Below are 19,457 nucleotides of genomic sequence, written 5' to 3' on the forward strand. Positions count from 1 at the left end.
CTGTGACAAACTTTAGGAAGAGAGAAAGAGTCAGTGACTGTATCAGAGAGAGAGAGTATGTCAAGGGAAAGAGAGAGAGAAAATAAAGGGATTAAGACTAACTTTGCCTCATAAAGAGTACACATGTTCTTTGGATTAACAAATTGATTGAAGTGTCTGTACACAATATGTCACAGGCAACAAGACTGATGAGGACAAATTTTGGAGGAACAAAATTCAAATTAAAGATCTGTGTAAATTGATAAATGGTAAATAAGAGCAGGAACTACCTTGATCTTTTGGTTTTGAGCTTTAGATAAACACTGAAGCTGATTATTGGAATTGTAATGCTGGCTTGGCTTTTGCAAGTGAAGTATAGAGTCAGCAGTCAGAATTCAATGCTCAGTGGAAGTGGACATGATATGTATACATAATCAAACACTAACATGTGTAGACTGACAACACTGGGAGATGCCTCTGCCCACAACTTCAAACATTAATTTTACATGTGACATAGAAGTCAAATCTATTTGTGTCGATGATATGCACAGAGTTTCTGATCACACTTGCACTTACATCAGAAGTGACTGAAAACCCTGCACTGTCCTTTAAGAAAAGAAGGACACAGATGAGGAATGGCTATGCGAAACACAGGTAAAGTGTTGTATGAGAATGTCCATCATGAATTGATACCAGTTATTCTGAATCTATCAGGCATTCAGTTACCATCATGGTGTCCAAAAGCTTTACTTGGCATTCATTAAGAATTAGTCAATGTTGTTAATCAAGAGAAGGGCAAAAACAGGAAGTGCAGGAATTTGATAGAAGATACAGGCATTTAGGGTGCAGGTGTCTCTGCAGTTAATGGCATAGAATCAGTGTTATAAGTGGTTGATTAAATCAATTAACTTCACAAGTTAAATATATACTGGGTGTGATGAATGATATCACTAAACTTAGTAGTAAGGCAGGTGACAACATGAACAGCACTGCATTTCGTATTGTTAACATCTAAGAATCACATGCTGGCACGACGAACGTGTTAATACAGGAAGCAGGAAAGAGCGGTCAACATCAAATAAATGTAACCTTGTGTAGTATGTACAGCATGCAAATAAAAATGGGAAAAATTCCCATATGAATTGATGCCAGTAAATTAAGGAAATTAACTCGTGGGACAGGAACTTTAAGTAAAATCTTTATATGAGAGTTAAAGAGGTTCTACCTTATGCAGTAGAAAAAGAGGAAGACTTATAGGGACAGCACTTAAGGAATGACAACAGACTGATAAAACTACTGTTTGACCCTATACCGTTCACAGAACTGGACAAGCTACATGTGGGTTTGAGTCCAGCAGTAATGAAACAATTAACTGTACTCTTGGAATTTCAAGTACCACTTGATATTGGCATTGACAGACTGTTTGAAGACACAGCTTTTCTGTCATTAACACCTTAAATTCTTCTGCAGGATGATCAGTTATCCTTGTGGCATAAAGCCTCCAGTTTATCAAGCAGGTGTCACTGCAGTTTTGTGTATGTAGCTTTCACTCCCATACATGGCTAATTGCTTTCAATTTCTGCATAAGTTTGTCCGTTATCTTCTAATAGTTTATCCCAGACAGAGTTATTACTGTGTGTAATAGCTTATGTTTTGTTGATTAATTCAGTCCATCAACAATTATTAAACTTCTGAAATCCATAATATCACAGTCCCTCTTCTGCGTTCATTATTTTAATATGATGAACAAACACTAGTAATTGGCCATTTCCCACCACATCAGATCATAATCAAGTTGAGTCACTACACCATGCCCAATTTAACATGTGGAACAGATTTATGCAGCTGCACCAAAGCCTGGAGATGTTAAAAGACCTTACAAACATTGTCATAGAGTCATAGAGATGTACAGCACAGAAACAGACCCTTTGGTCCAACCTGTCCATGCCAACCAGATATCCCAACCCAATCTAGTCCCACCTGCCAGCACCCGGCCCAAATCCCTCCAAACTCTTCCTATTCATATACCATCCAAATACCTTTTATATATTGTTCCTGTCTCCACTACTTCTTCTGGCAGTTCTTCCCATATACGTACCACCCTCTGTGTGAAAAACTTGCCCCTGAGGTCTCTTTTATAGCTTTCCCCACTCATCCTAAACCTATGCTCTCGAGTTCCACCCCAGGGAAAAGACTTTCTCTATTTATCCTATCCATGCCCCTCATAATTTTGTAAACCTCTATAAGATCACCCTTCAGCCTCCGACGCGCCAGGGAAAACAGCCCCAGCCCCAGTCCACTTTCAAGGAGCTATGAACCTGTCCTCCAAGGTCTCTTTGTTCAGCCTCTTCTGATAGCTCAAATCCCCCAACCCTGGCAACATCCTTGTAAATCTTTTCTGAACCCTTTCAAGTTTCACAACACCTTTCTGGTAGAAAGTAGACCTGAATTGCATGCAATATTCCAACAGTGGCCTAAACAATGACCTGTACAGCCGCAACATGACCTCCCAACTCCTTTACTCAATACTCTGACCGATAAAGGAAAGCATACCAAGTGCCTTCTTCACTATCCTATCTACCTGCGACTCCACTTTCAAGGAGCTATGAACCTGCACTCCAACGTCTCTTTGTTCAGCAACACTCCCTAGGACCTTACCATTAAGTGTATAAGTCCTGCTAAGATTTGCTTTCCCAAAATGCAGCACCTCACATTTATCTGAATTAAACTCCATCTGCCACTTCTCAGCCCATCGGTCCATCTGATCAAGATCCTGTTGTAATCTGAGGTAACCTTCTCCACTGTCCACTACACCTCCAATTTTGGTGTCAACTGCAAACTTACTAACTATACCTTTTATGCTCACATACAAATCATTTATATAAATGACGAAAAGTAGTGGACCCAGCAACGATCCTTGTGGCACTCCACTGGTCACACGCCTCCAGTCTGAAAAACAACCCTACACCACCACACTCTGGCTAGTTCTTCCTGTATTCCGAGAGCTCCACACTTTAACAATGCTTCTTCTGAAGGCTATCCAGGACAGAAGGGTGAGATTTTTTACCTATGGATGGAAGCCAGTGGCCATGCCAACTGATGAAGACAACCTGGATAATCATGCCTGCAGATTAACAGGAAATATTAAATATGATTGTTTGGCAACAGTTCAAAACATATTTAATGCTTGTAGTCTTTCTTTAAACCGAAAGTGACAACTGACTGCCAGACTGTAAAACCTGGATTCATTCAAATAATGTCTTTCAATAACAAACATTATTCAAAACAAACTGGTCTAATTCCAGTCACAATAGTGAGATACCCTGACAAAATAAGAAAACAGGAAACCATACAAGTCGTGCTTATCTATTCTTTAAGTCCATGATCAGAGCCACTTTTTGCCAAATCTGAAAAGATTTTTTAAAAATTCCTTTCATTTTTTTTTGGTGACCGTTCCTATATAATCATCCTTGGACAAGTTGCTGTCAGTTTGCTGTTAAGAATGCACATGAATGGAACAAAGATTAGTTGTACCTCAATTTTCCACATTATTTCTGGGAAAGTATTTCTCCTCTCAACATTGAGATTGTGTAATTGGGGAAATCTCTACAATGGTAATGAAAACAAATTTCCACTCTGTGGAGAAATTAATGGTGTATTTTACAGCTGCAACTTTGGCAAAGATTCTAAGAGTCACTCGAGCATGAGACAAGCTTAAATATTTAAAAATACAGAAACACACTTAAATGACGATTTAAATACCAGGAGACCAAAGTGTACCCGATTAAAATAATTGCAGCTTTGTAAGGATACCCCCAACCTGGCAAATCAATCACAGAATGAAGTATAGCCAAAAATGCTAGGAAAAAAAAACTGTTTTCTATTATTCCCATGTCCAGTCCTTCCATCATTTTGTTTTTTTTTCAGAAACAGCATGACAGCAGCAAGAGAGTCAGGTGTGGTGTCACTGACATCTTATATAAAGCAGAAAGTTTTCATGCATTAAGAATAACAAAGAGTTACCAAGGTACTTAAAACAAAACAAAAGGACTACACTTAAACATAGATCCATTTAATACTGACAATTTTAAAGAACATCAAATTGCATAGTACAGATGAAAAGAAAACACTTATACATGACTGGTACTCTACTGACATGGTGTCAGAAGTTCAGATATTTAAGGAAAGGATAAACCTTTATGTCATAGATCAATAAGTAGCTGATAAAAAAGATAGAGTCAAGTTTCTTACTGCTTAAGGAAATGAAAGGATAAGAAGAATAAAAACCTTCCCATAACTCCAATGGTGACCGCAAAGATCCTTACAACATATACCAGCTTTGGGAAGATCAGCTTAATGTCTGAGTCAACTTCAAGATCTACAAACTTAAGTTCCTGATGAAGGGCTTTGGCCCAAAATGTCAATTTTCCTGATCCTCAGATGCTGCCCGACCTGCTGTGCTTTTCCAGCACTACTCTAATCTTGAAATTTAATGTCATGCCAACAATGGCCATGTTAACAAGCAACCAATCTCTACACAGGTATTGACACACAAAGGTAGAGAATGTAATTTCACTGAAAGTTAACTCAGCTGAAATGGCTATGGAACTGATCATTGCCCGTACATCCATGATCTCCTTCCAAAAGGAAATTCCAAACAAAGCCATGGAACATACCATCAACCCTTTACACATCTTTCATGAAGTGTTCTTGGGAAACAGGCAGAGTTACAATTGTTCCAACATCCCCTGCATTGGCATTATCCATCTTAAGTGACAATACAACTTCTCAAGACAGACATTTGAAACCATTCATATCATTGAAACCAATGAACTAGCTGCACTGGGCTACTAACAAACACAGATCAATATATTATAATCCACAAAGTAACAAATATGTCAAATCCAGACATGTCAAATATTCCAGACCGCAAAATGGAGCTTATCTGTGATCTGACTAATCTTTACGCAGATGGTTTGATTTGAATGACCATCTTACAAGTGATGCAATGTAACATTTGATAGATGATGATGAACTCATCATCAATACTCCTTGCAAGTATTCACATTCAGAAGAATCATAAACTGGAAATAGATTCAATGATACAAAACAACATTGTCAAACAGTTGAATATGAGACTGATTAGTATGGCTTCATTGCCTGTATTTTTAAGAGAGATGGCATGATATTTGTATGTTTATAGCCAAGGCTACTGAATATTACACCGAAGAGATACCTACACAAAATTTCCACCCTGGAAAGCTTAATCCCATGTCTCGGCTCCAAAGCAATTTTCCAAGCTTGATGCCAAGAAAGGATATTGGCCCATACACGTTTCCCCAGAGTCACAGGATCTGACAACTTTTAGAATACGTTTTGGTAGATATTATTTTCTTTGATTACCATTTGGATTATTTGTTAGCCAAGATATATTTCAACAACACTTAAGTTTATTACTGTGAATTTTATTAGTTTTTCTCTGTATCCCAGATGACATTTCAGTCCTCAAAAAACAAGTTTCTCTATTCAACATGGTCCAAATCAATTATCTTGGATAAATTTACTCATCAAATGGTGGTAGACATTATTCCTATTAAATTTTAAAATGTGCAAAAGTACCTAAATAACAAGAAAAAGCTGACTTACAATGGCATTGCAACTCATAGAGTCATAGTCATAGAGTCATTGAGAGATATTCCAATGTAATCTTCTTCAATTCTTTTTCTTAATCCCTATATATTCTGAATTTTGTAATTAAAGTCTTATTTCTTTGAGATCCATTTGCAAAAATACACCATAAGTATTGCAGGAAGACCACCAGCATATTTTCGGAATCTCAAAAATGCTTTATTCTTTGGCAAGTATCTTCTTAAATACTATGACCCCTTTATGCTTAGCATTTTGGGAGTAGATGCTTCTCAGGAGACCTCGGAACTTGTTTATACTGGATGACAAGCTTATTGTGTTTGTTCCAAGCTTCTTATGACAGCTCTGATAAAGTACTCCAACAATGAAAGAACCCTCTTGTTCTAGTTTTTGGAATGCAATGATTCCACATTGTTCATACTGACAACAAGGCATTGGAAATAACTTGTCAGAAGCCACTCACAATTGCACCTCCACAACCTCACCAGCTACTTGTGAAGATCTAGAAGTACAATACAAACCAAATTATTTATGATGCTCTTATTCAAGCATTAAAAGTACTAAGACAAAGATATCCCCTTAGTCATACAAGTGGACATTATAGAGGTTGAGTTAGATAATAGTCTTCATTTGTTTTGGTCACAGCAATACAGGACAGCTTCAGAAAGCTATGTTTAATGAAAACAGCTGCTACAGGTCAAAAACTGATCATTAGTGGGTGACCTTAACGCAGTCAAGTGGTCCCTGAGCAAGCATCTGTTTTCTAGAGGTTATCTCGAGCTGCCTAGGAATGTAATTTTCAAATGTAAACAAGTGATAATTCTAGATGGTCTATGTCAAAACATGCTGGATCATTTATATATAGGTCTAATGAATACACGAGAAAAAGTTAAGACATTGGCACGTCCACCTTATGGCCTGGTAGCAATAAGGACATTGATCAGTTGATCATGTTATGTGAAACACGTCAATTCCATCAACCTCAAAAATCAACAGAACCTGTCCTTCTCTATGAGGTTTCTTCTGAATTGAAATGCACAGCATTTTCTATATCACACCTTTACATTCTGGTGATTCACTATTTCACCAAGTTACATGTGAACAAGGAACAAGAGTAAATCACTTGGGCCTTCAAGCCTGCTCTGACATTCAATAAGATCATGGCTGATCTGATTTGAATCTCAACTCTATATGCTTGTATATTCTCAAATACTCTTTCAGCCCCATGGTCATCAAGAATCTACCTACCTTTGCCTTAAAAATATTTAAAGATTTTGCATCTTCTGCCATTTGAGGAAGGGAAGTCCAAATACAAACAATCTCTGAGAGAAAAATTGTTTCCTCTACCCTGTTTTAAATGGGTACCTCTTTATTTTTAAACTATGACCCTCTTGTCCTAGTTTCTTCCTTAAGAGGAAACATGCTTTTAACATCTACAGGTCAAATCCCCTCAGAAGATGGTTCAATTAAATCATATCAGATTCTTCTAAACCGGCCCAGCCTCTCAAACCTTCCCTCATAAGGCAATTGCTTATTTCAGGTATCAGTCTAGTAAACTTTCTGTCAAGTACTTCCAATGTATGAACATCCTTCCATAAATACAATGTATCTATGTGCATCTTTGTATATGTTCATCTGAAAATGATTCTCAATCTTTATAAGAAAAAGTGAGGATGTTGCGTAGATCCCAAAAAGGTAGCATACTTTTAGACAGTTAGATGACATCATGAAACGTGATGTTTTAGTGTAAAGATTCACTTGACATCTCACTGCAGTCACATTTAGATCAATATTCTGTCTCTTTTCCTGGCCTCTGATGTTAAACACACACAATTTATAAACAATATCAGTAGTACCTTCAATAGGTATATTTAAGGGCTTCAAAATGTCTCTAGTCTGGCTTGCTGCTCCTCAGGGAGGTTTAAGAAACCCTTCAGTTGCATCACTTTTTTCCAAGCATTTTTAACCAATTTCTTATTCTTAATTGTTAAGGCTTTCTGTTTAACCCAAAAGTTGTTGCCTAATTTTGCCAATAACAGTAGATGAAGAATTTTCACTTGATGCCCCAGTGCCAGATGTTCAGTTGTATCTTTTCACCTTGTGTTCAACTTTCTTTAGGGTAGGGTCCATCCAGCTCCTTATGTCCTCTTCATCAATCACTTTCCTATTTATTCTTATGTCATCAGCAACTTTAGCTATGAATCATTTGGTCTCTTCATCCAAATCATTTATATAAACTGTGAAGAGTTGAGGTCCCAGCACTGATACATGTGGCACATGATTTATGAGATCCTATCAGCCTGAAAAAGATTCACTTACTCCTACTCTCTGTTTACTGTTAGAAAGCCAATCTTCTATCCATGCCAATATGTTAAAGCCAACAACATGAGTTTTATTTTCAGCTATAATCTTTGATGTGACACCTGAGCAAATTCCTTCCGGAAATCTGAGCACAGCACTTAATTAGAATTGGAAAAACCCTAGAATCAGAGCTTTGATTTTGAAGAAAGTAAGTTAAGTCAAGTAAATATATATCGGACATCTCCATTAGCTCTGTTGCCAAAGAGATGAATATTTAAGTGTAGAACCTTGGTTGGAATTCTAGAATTCTGTGGGATTTTTCTAAAGGGTCTTTGGTGTTAGAGCACTCAAATTGATGGTTTGAATTCTGAGTTCTGCAGGTAGAGAAAAACAGTTTGTTAAGAGCTATAAAGAAGCTGTAGGCCAGTTGCAAAAGGACTATCAAAAATAAGTTGCACAACTCAGGAACTATGCAAGAGTGCAGTGAAACCTAAGATTCATCTGGGAAATCCATGATTGCAAGGTTTTGAAGAGAAAGTGGAGGATTGCTCAACTACAAGTGCTTGGAAGGATCACCATATGTTAGTGAATAACTGAAACACTGAGGAGAAATTAGAAGTGGGATTGTGTTCGTCCTGAACTGGTTGGATCAAAGTCTGTTTCTATGCTGTATGGCTCTATGATTGTGTAAGTTGTTGCATATCCTCATGTTGGTCCCAGGAAAAGTCTCAAGAGCCTAACAATTAGCCAATGCCTTTCTGGAGGCAAGACAGAAAGCAGAAACAGAACTTCAGTTTAGGATTTATAGTTTAAAGTAAGTGTGGTAGTGTTTTTATGTTCAGCTCATGGTTACCAATAATCTGATGGAGCATTGATTGGCTGAGTTGAAATAGCCCTTCCTTCCAGGACAAGGGCATATGTGGGCAATTTTCCACATTGTCAGTGTTGTGACTGAATTGGAGCAGCTTGGCTAGGGTGGCTAACTGCAGAGCACGATGTGGAGGACTATAGCTGGAACTATTATCAGAGCCCATAGCCTTTGCAGCATGCAGTGCCTTCATCATTTCATATGCAGTGCATCAAGTAGGATGAAGACTGGCATCTGTAAAGCTGGGGACCTCTGGAAGATGCTGAGATAGAACAATCATTCGGTACTTTTAGCTGAAAATGCTTGTAAATGATTCAGTCTTGTTTTTGTCCTGAGTGAGTTACTGCATCACGGATGATGAGTGTATTTCTGGAGTGTCTTTTTGCAGTCAATTATTTAACGATTCATCACCATTCACAACTGGATGCATCAGAGCAGCAGAGTTCAGATCAATTTATTGATTGAGGAATTGCTTAGCTCTGTCTATCAGTTTCTGCTTATGCTGTTTGACACGCAAGTAGTTCTGCTTTGTAGCTTCACCAAGTTGACACCTAATTTTTCAGGTATGCCTGGAACTGTTTCTGGCATGCCCTCCTGCACTCTCCTTTGAACTGAGATTGATCCACTGGTTGATGTTAATGGTACAGTGGGGATATAGCAAGCTGTGAGGTTGCAGATGTGTGGAGCTAGGGGTAAGTGAGGACTGCAGATGCTGGAGATCAGAGCTGAAAAATGTGTTGCTGGAAAAGCGCAGCAGGTCAGGCAGCATGCAAGGAGCAGGAGAATCGACGTTTCGGGCATAAGCCCTTCTTCAGGGGCTTATGCCCGAAACGTCGATTCTCCTGCTCCTTGGATGCTGTCTGACCTGCTGAGCTTTTCGAGCAACACATTTTTCAGATGTGTGGAGCTGTAGCTAATAACCCACAGTGCCTATTTTGAGGGACTAGATTTGTTGGTAGCACCACTCAACACAATGGAGGGTTTCCTGAAAGTAAATATGGAATGTTGTCTCCACTCAGACTTTGCAGTGGTTACGCTTACTAATACTGTCATGGACAGATGTACTGGTGACAGGCATATTATTGAGGATGAGGTCAATTATGTTTTCTCCTCTTGTTAGTTCCACCATCACCTGCCACAGACCCAATTCTGGAGGTGCCAGTGACTTCATCTGACAAAGGAGCAGTGCTCTCTAAGCTTGTGATCTCAAATAGACTTTTTGAATTATGGCCTGGTGTTGTGTGATTTCTGACAGACCCAGTTAGCAGCTACGTCCTTTAGGACTCAACTAGTCAAATCAGTTGTGGTGCTGCTGAGACACCTTGGTGATGGACATTGATGCTCCCCATCCAGAATATATTCTGTGCCCTTGCCATCCTCGGTGCTTCTTCCAAGTGATGCACAACATGGATGAGTTCTGATTTCATTACCCACAATGATCACTGAGTTGTGTTCAGCAGGAGGTTTTCTTGCCCATATTTGACTTCCTTCACAAGACTTCATGAGATTTGGATGCCCATTGGCTGGATTTGTCTTGATGATGGGACATGATATACCCAGGGATGGAGACGGCTTTTCCTGTAAGGTATGATTGTGCAACTTTGACAATGTCAGGCTGATCTGTGAGATATTTCTCTCAATTTTGATCTATTCCCCTGCTGTAAGTAAGGAGTGCTTTTCAGGGTTAACAGTTCTGGGTTTGCCATGCTGTTTCCAATTCCCAGATGTTGCCGGGTGCTCCGACCAGTTTCAGACATTTACTGGGACTTACTAGCTGCTAGACACATCAGAGTGGCTTGCTAGCTTATTTAGCTGGCAATTAACCTATCGCTATTCCACTTCCTTCAGTTATGAAGAAGAGCTGTTATGAAATATAAACTCTATATCTCACAGCCCAGATGCTGCCAGACTGTTCTGTTTTTATTTCAGTTTCCAGTGTCCACGGTATATTGAGTAAACATCTTAACTCCAATATAACACTTGTTCAGAACGGAAGGAAAAAGTAGTTTAACCTATTTTTAAAAAATGGTGGGAAGGAACCAGCAGTAGAGAAGGGAAGATCAAGGAAAGGTTAAAAGATGAGGGAGGTTAGACATTACACTATCATGGAACAAAAGACTGTGGCAATTGGTTACAAAGAAGAGTGATATAGCCAGAATAAATGTTAATAACAGAACATAGATTGGTTCTGCTGAAAGCAAAACCAAAAAACCAGATACTGATGGGGTTGGGGTTGTGGAGGAAACAAAATGAAGACCTTGAAACATTAATTCTGTTTCTCTGTACACAGATCGTGCCCTTCATGCTTGAGTTTCTTTAGAGCTGTTTGTCATCACCTGATGACAAGTGTTATGGACCAGAGCAGACCCCCTCAAGATTTTTTAAGAAGGTAGCTTAGAACCTAACTTTTTCTTATTTTAAAGGTAGATGTGAAGTGCTGTGTTCCAGATGCGATGCGACTGAGCAAACTACTTGAAGTTAAGCAAAACACAATTTATTTAAACACTATTGTTAAAATGCACACAAAAGATAGAGGAATTTGGAATAACTTAACTATTGGTAAACTTAACTGAATAATAGTTACAGTAATAGTTATATCACTAATTCACTGTTCAAATGTAGTAACATCCCATAAACACACTCCTTGGCAAAAAAGGCAAATTAGGACACAGATTCTTACATGCAGTTCTCCAATCCAGAAGGAAGAAACATCGAAAGAAGTTTCAGAGAGAATAGCAGCTAGGAATCATTCACTGAATCTTCCAACTCTTTTGAGACCCCAAAGAGCTTCTGATTAAACTCAGCCTGAAAACTAAAAACAAAACTGGGAAGCCTGGTCTATGAGAGCTAGCCAGGCTGCTTCCATTGTTCCAAATGAAAAAAGCCTAAAGGCCTCACAAGTAGACACAGGATTCTGGATATTTCAACATAGAGACAGGGAAAAATTGTGGCTGTAAGAGCTGCTCCTTTTTTGAGGTATTTTAGGTGTTGGAAGTGATTTCCTCAAATCCCAGGAGCAGTAATTACTGTTTTGTAAGATGGTGCATTGTTTTGGAACGTTGGGGAATATTGATCAAAACAACGGCACTTTAAAGAGGAGGAGGAGAATGTAGGCAGAGACCACATGGTTAGTGAGAGAAAGAAAGAAAGAAAGGAAGGAAGGAAGAAACAAACAAACACTGCTGTCTGACACAGGAGTGGATCTGCACAGCTACTGCCTTTGCTGTTTGAGTTCAAATACTTCTGACATCGGAGTTCATCTAAAAATAATTAACAAACAGTTAAATTCACAGCTGACCTTAGAGGAACCTTTGTAAGGGAGTACTTAGCACAGGAACAGATAAGTGGATGGCTTTTAATAGTAAGTAGAGTGGGTTCTTTATAGTTATATGTTTAATTGAAATCTGTCTCTTGATTAAAATTAAAAAATATAAAACATAGGTAGTAAGTGAGCCTGGAGTAATGTTTTTTAGAGCAGTATTACAGTGCTATTTTCTGCAGACTGTTAAGATGCAAAGGGTGACCTCTAATAGAGTGACATGCTCTTCCTGTTGGATGTGGGAGATTAGGGAGAGTTTCCATGTTACCGATGATTATGCCTGCATTAAGTGTGTTTGGTTGCAAATCCTATCAGATTGCATGGGTGGGTTGGATCGGCAGTTAGAGGCAATGAGGAATTTACAGAAGCTAGGGGGTGTGATGGATGGCAGTCTTAGGAAGGGAGAAAAACTGCAGACACAGTCAGGTAGATGGGTTACAGCCAGGACTGATCTCTCTCGTGAATCCACTCGATTAAATGAACTGAAGACTGAACTATCACCACGGACTTCTGCAAAGGATCGAATTAATCTTTGTGACTTGTCGGGAGCCACAAGCTCCAAGATGCTCATCACAAAGACAAAATCAGGGAAGCCCAAACTACTAGTGGTAGACATTCGCGGCAGTGAGGAGTATCCTTTCAATTTGTATCAATTTCCTAATCTTCCCATTTATTTTAGGATTGCTCATCATAGTGAGATGTTAAAATGAAAACAAAGCATCTTGCATGTTTACAGTATCTAAATTATTCAAGGCAGTTCACAGATGATTAATTACTTTTCAAATGTATTCATGGTTGGCTATTTGCAAAAATACCAAATTTGTTCAGAGCAAGCACCCAAAGCGAGCACGAAAATGAATGCTGAATTTGCTTCATTTTTTGCTTATGTTATTTGGGAGACAATGTGGTACAGATTACTGCTGCTTCACGTTGCAGTGAGATCCTTGGAAGATTGGGCAAATAACTCATCCACAAAGCAATACCATATCCAAACCTTTTTTACATCTACATGTGGTTTAAACTGTCTTTTATGATACTTACATTTTTTTTCAGTGTATCAAGAAAACAGCATGGTGGCTCAGCGGTTAGCACTGCTGCCTCACAGTGCCAGGTACCTGGTTCAACTCCAGCCTCAGGTGACTGTCTGTATGGAGTTTGCACATTTTCTGAGTGTCTGTGTTGGTTTTCTTCGAGTACTCCAGTTTCTTCCCACAATCCAAAGGTGAATTGGCCATGCTAAATTGACCATAGTGTTCAGGGGTGTTTAGGCTCTATTAGTCAGGGATAAATGTAGACTAGTAGTGGAATGGGTTTGGAAGGATTTCTCTTTGGAGGGTCGGTGTGGACTTGTTGGACCAAATGGCTTGTTTCCACACTGTAGGGATTCTATGATTCTATGTATGGTAGGAGAAGGAGGCAGGTAGTGCAGGAGCCTCCTGTTGCTATCCTCATCTCAAACAAGTATGCTGTTTTGGAAAATGCAGGGTGTGATGGACTCTCGAGGGAATGTAGCATGAACAGCCAAGTTTCTGGTACCAAGAAAGGCTCTAATGTATGAGTAGTACGTCAAGTTCCAAGCGATCCATTGAAATAGGGGGCTATCTAGTCAGAGGCAGACGTTTCAGTGGCCAGCAGCGAGAAATTAGAATGGTGTGTTGCCTCCCTGATGCCAGGATCAAGGTACTCTCGACAGAATATTCTTAAAGGGGAATTGGACCAACATCAATTGTACTCAATGCAACTAACAACATAGGAAGGAAAAAGAATGAGATTCTGAAGGGAAAACATAGGAAGTTAGGCAGGAATTTAAAAAGGAGATCCTTGAGGGTAGTAATATCTGGATTACTCTCGGTGCTATGAGCTAGTGAGTTTAGGAATAGGAGGATAGAGCAGATGAATGCATGGATTCTGGATCAGTGGTGCTGGAAGAGCACAGCAGTTCAGGCAGCATTCAATGAGCAGTGAAATCGACGTTTCGGGCAAAAGTCCTTCATCAGGATCTGGTTTCCAGCATCTGCAGTCATTGTTTTTACCCAGATGAATGCGTGGCTGAGGAGCTGGTGCAGGGGAAAAGGGTTCACATTTTTGGATCACTGGAATTTCCTTTGGGGTATGAGTGACCTGTATAAGAAGGATGGATTGAACCTGAATTGGAAGGGGATTAAAATACTGGCAGGGGATTTGCTAGAGTTGTTTGGGAGAAATTAAGCTAGTAAGGTGGGGGGGGGATGGAACCCAGGGAAATAGTGAGGAAAGAGTTCAGTCTGAGACTGGGACCATTGGGAAAAGGAGCAAGTTGCACAGTCAGGACAGGCAGGAACAAAGCAGAGAACAAGGTGAATTAAACTGCATTTATTTCAATGCAAGAGGCCTAACAGGAAAGGCAGATGAACTCAGGGCATGGCTAGGAACATGGGACTAGGATTTCATAGCAATTACAGAGATGTAGCTCAGGGATGGACAGGACTGGCAGCTTAATGTTCTAGGATATAAAAGCGATAGGAAGGATAGAAAGGGGGGAAAGAGAGGAGGGGGAGTCATGTTTTTGATAAGGGATAACATTATGTCATCATAAATTGGAAAGAATATGAGGTCCAAAAAGGGGAGCCAAACAGGTCACAGTAATTCTGCCCTTTGCAAGGGGTGGATGTAGGGCCAAGAAGGGCTTGGGAACTTCCAAAGTGATGGGTTCTGGGGGTAAAGTGAGGAAAGTAATAGTTATTTCAAAGTGGCTCATCCTAAACAGGGGTAAGAGGAAAGAGTGTAAGGTCATATGGACATAAATAAGGAACAGAACAGAGACCATGAAGGATGAGGTGGGCAACATTTGGATGTCATAGGTGGGTCCTGCAACAAAGGTGGACCCTTACTATGTTGAATCAAAAATAAGGTGTGCAACAGCTGCACAAAATGGCTGACACCACATCCAAAGAGGCAGAGTAAATTGTGGCTATAACAGAAGCAAGATACAGCAGAAACAGGAAATCTGAAGTTAAAAATAGAACATCACAGCAGGTCTGACAGCTTCTATGAAGATAGAAACAGAGTTAATATTTCTGGCCCATAATGCTCTTCTCCTTCTCCTCCTTAGGGGCATAGAGGTGTACAGCACAGAAACAGATCCTTCAGTCCAATGCATCCATGCCAACCAGATATCCCAAATTAATCTAGTCCCATTTGCCAGCACTTGATCCACAGCCCTCAAAACCCTTCCTATTCATATGCTCACCCAGATGCCTTTCCTCCTTCTCCTATAAAGTTTTTCTTTAAGGGGCAGAGTAAAACTTTTGTAATTTGAGGTTCTATTAGCATCAATAGCAGTAATCATCCCTCTGCTGATTAAGAAATGCCACCCATTTGGCTTCACTCTGCAGTTTGTGAACAGGTCATCCATTATCCAATAATGCACACAAATTATTGTCCCAAGCATTTTGCACTCTAATTGCCTTCTTGTCAAGTCAGCCAAGTGACTGAAATGAGAACAAGGCACCTCAAAGCAGAACGTGATGTTTTCACTTCACAACCTCATTCATAGTTAGCACTAGAAGACAATGGTTTACAGCTGCCTGATTCACACACTGAATTTTGAGTCAAGGAGTAAAGGTCTGTGATTTGTAAGGGATTCTTTTCTTGGGAGTGTTTATTATCACAGTGACTTACTAGCAGCATTCTTCTTTCCAGTGTAGCATTTAAATTTTGTTGTACAAAGTTTTGTTGTACAGTTTTATAAGGTGACATTTCTCACAGCTCCTTATGAAAATGTGACAGTGTCCTCCTTGAGAAGACTCCATGCTGCACTATATGTGCGTGTAACATGAGACTTCATTGTGATGAATGTGCGGTAAGAGTTCATTAGATAAAACTGTGTTAACTTTCTGACATACTACACAGATATTATGTTCACAGATCTAAAATGGTGAATGCTGTCACTGGAATCCTTGTGCACTTAGCGCAACAGTGAGAATTAGACAATTAGAAAAACCCAGGAAGAACAGTAATCTTCCGAATCTAGCAAGCCATCTTGTTATTTTCTACAACTGTCTGAATTAAGGAAGGTCTAACCCATGATTTCTCATCTGATGGAGGAGAATTTGTGGTGTGTAGGACTCAGTAGCAATCACACTTTAGCTGCTTTTTTAAAGGAAACACTGAGGACCTCTATAACATTTCCCAATCTTTGACCTTTGATGCTTCAGGGATATCACTGACACCATTTTCTCCACAGTGTAGTTCTTCATAGTCTTCCTCTGAGATGTTGGAGATTTTCACCCAGGTGCAGAACACTATTGACCAAGTTCGTGTGCATATCTGGCAGACACTACTCCATGGTGATCAACCAGATATCCATGGAGCCAGTTGGACATATCACAGTCCTGATAATATTGATGGTCTCCTCTACCCTTTGATCAAGTTTACTGAGTACCTCAGATAATTCTACCTATGTTTCTTTAATTTTCCAAAGGAAGATTTGAAAGATTAATTTTTCTGCCCTTGTGCCATTGCCTGTGGAAAGAAATCGTGCTTCAGTGATGTTAATTCTATACAAGGACAGAAAATATTATTGAATAATATTATATTGTTACCAGAGAGTGAAATGCAAAACTCCAGAACTGTTTCTCTTTTGCTTGCATGTCTATCAGTTTGCTTTTGTATGGTCCAGACTCGACTATCTTTATAGTGAATGCACAGATTTCCAGGTCGTTTGGCTGCTGATATCAAATTTACATGGCATTTAAGTGCTAATGATTGCACCAATGGATAAGCAAGCGAATAGCTTCAACAAATTTAGTATGACTCCCTCTGCAAATATACAATGGGTACAGAAACAACTACAATGGTTAGTTTTGAACTATGAAATGGAGTTCTGATAACTGATAAATTATTCACGGACTTATCTCTGAACTACAGTTCAGATAATATCCATGTTCAAGCTAAAACTGAAATTAGCCATGAGTATGTTGTTGGTATGAAACATATCCCCTTACAGATTTATTACATTTCAGATAAAAAGTTAAGTAATTCAATGCTGATAATTCATTAATAAAAAGTAATCAATACTTGAAGCATTTTAATTTCATGAACTCCGATGGATCCCATTTGCATTCTTCACTTACCATTTCAGGTGCAAATAAGAAAAAGTACTATGGAACATAAGAATGAGAAATAGACACAAATCATCTGACTTAAGGACTCTATCAGTGCATTTTTATTTGATTTCCTCTTTAGTCCCTAGTGAATGAGGTATAGTTCCAAAGTCAATTTCAAAGACTTAAGTACTTGACATAGCTTGGGTTCACTGAGTGGAATGCAAACATGTAGAAGATAATAACCCATGCACAGTATCAACATTCTGTAATCAATAATAAGAAGCAGGTTGTTCAAACGTGATCTCTTCTGGTTTATGACTTCTCAATGACTTAAATTCCCAAAATGGAGTGACTTTGGATCATTAATGTTTTAATTTTGAACAAAATAAGCCCTTCCTGAAGAAGGATTCATGCCTGAAACATCGATTCTCCTGCCCCTTGGATGCTGCCTGACCTGCTGCGCTTTTCCAGCAACACATTTTCAGCTCTAATTTTGAACAAACACAAGGTTCACTAAGGTAACATGGCAGCCATTCACACAAACTGTTCTTAGGATTATTTTACTTCTTAAGGGACAATTTATTTGAATATAAATGAAATAATATTTATAAACTTGACTTAAGATGTTCAAATAAATATTTAGATTGAGAACATATGTTCTGAAAAAGGTGACAGGCTTTTAATGCTCATTGAGAAGTGACAGAATAGAAAAAAACTCCAAAACATTGATAAAAAAAATTGAAATTCCACAAAATCCTGAGGGAATCACCATAAACTAGTGACCCCAGTCATGGATAGCAGATGGTGCGGGGGATTAGAAACAAACAATTCAAAATGACATTTTGAAGCCCAGCCCTGATTGATAACGAGGGCAGTTCCACTTTCTGGCGGCTAAGCTTCCTTATGTAACACAAGCTTATGTCAGAACTCGTCCTAACTCAGCACTAATGTAAGAACAAAACATGCTGAAAATACTCAGTGGGCCAGACAACATCTGGACAAGAGAAACAACGTTCACATGTTGGGTTAATGCGGTTATCAGTTGAAACTCTGAACAGAATCTTCTCCTTGCAAGACATACTGTGGAAGGTGGTAGCAGGGGAAGATAACTAAGTGGATTAGCATTGAGAAGATACTCATTGTCTTCAATCACCACAGAAATTCTGAGCAGGAAAGCTTAAACTTGACTCTTATCTGGCTGCTGATGACTTAAGGACTGCTTCAAGCTGCAAATAACTGTGTTCCTGGCTGGCAACAACAGGTGCAGCCATTCCAATTGGGAAAACGGTACGGTCTGATTACTGGGGTTGGGGAATATTGCCTTCACCCCCACCTCCCTCCCTTCCCCCCCCAATCCAGTGATAATTGTGGGGATGGTTGAGTTTAGGGATTGGCTGTTGACAGTCAATCCTCTGTCCTTGAATCTGATATCCTTTCTCCATGGCCCCTTCTGCAAGATGTCCCCTCAAAAAAAAATCACCATCCTTATTTGCTGTTCCTAGAATTTAACACTGCTGTGCTGCCACCAGCTTAGTCTTTAAATTAGTACTGCTGTGCAGAGTGGCTATTGGCCACTGATTGCCTGGCAGCTTCAGGCAGGATGAGACAGTGATGTGCTGAGAAACCCATCAAACAATTTCTTAGCTATGATAGACATGAGGTTGCAGCTTTTGCTGCTTATGATGGCCAGGGGTTCTTGCGTGTTTTTTGCACCTGCCATCATGTTTTGAAAATAAATCAGAAAATACCAATAGCTCTTTCTGTCTCTACAGTTACTGCCTGAGTATTTCCAGCATTTTCTGCTTTAATTTCAGATTTCTATGTTTCCTAGCTAAGGACCAATTGTCAGCTGTAGGTTATTGAAAGGTACAAGGTTTAGGAAGAACAGGATCTAGGGAAAGGTGATCAAGGATCTTACTATCTCAGCCTTAAATATTAACAAGGGCTCTGCTTCCGCAGCTGTCTGTGGCAAGGAGTTCCAAAGACTCTTATCCCTTTGAGAGAAGCAATTCCTTCTTATTTCAGTCTTAAATTGGTGCCTTTTTATAAGAACAATCATCTTTGTGAATTTGATTTGTCTAGTTAAAATGAAGACCAATATCACCTATGATGGTTGTAGTGCCCTTTCTGTACATTGTTTCCTGATTTGTACTTTGTCTGAATTGATGTAACTCTTCAAAAGCCGATATGAAAATCCCATTTATAGACTCTTTTCTTTTCTACTCTTTGTTTCCACCCAGACTGAATCTACATTATG

General features: G+C 39.3%; 1 protein-coding gene across 1 annotated transcript in view; it reads left to right on the plus strand.

The window, feature by feature from the left end:
- Window positions 1–517: 517 nt before the first annotated feature.
- The window catches only part of LOC132835556 (uncharacterized), a 207,312-nt gene continuing 188,372 nt past the window's right edge, over window positions 518–19,457 (plus strand). The window contains exon 1 of the mRNA XM_060854836.1: window positions 518–633. Within this exon, the coding sequence (XP_060710819.1) occupies window positions 518–633 (116 nt within the window). The remainder of the gene's footprint in view (window positions 634–19,457) is intronic.

The sequence above is a fragment of the Hemiscyllium ocellatum genome, chromosome 3 (assembly GCF_020745735.1).
Source record: "Hemiscyllium ocellatum isolate sHemOce1 chromosome 3, sHemOce1.pat.X.cur, whole genome shotgun sequence".
Lineage (NCBI taxonomy): Eukaryota > Metazoa > Chordata > Chondrichthyes > Orectolobiformes > Hemiscylliidae > Hemiscyllium > Hemiscyllium ocellatum.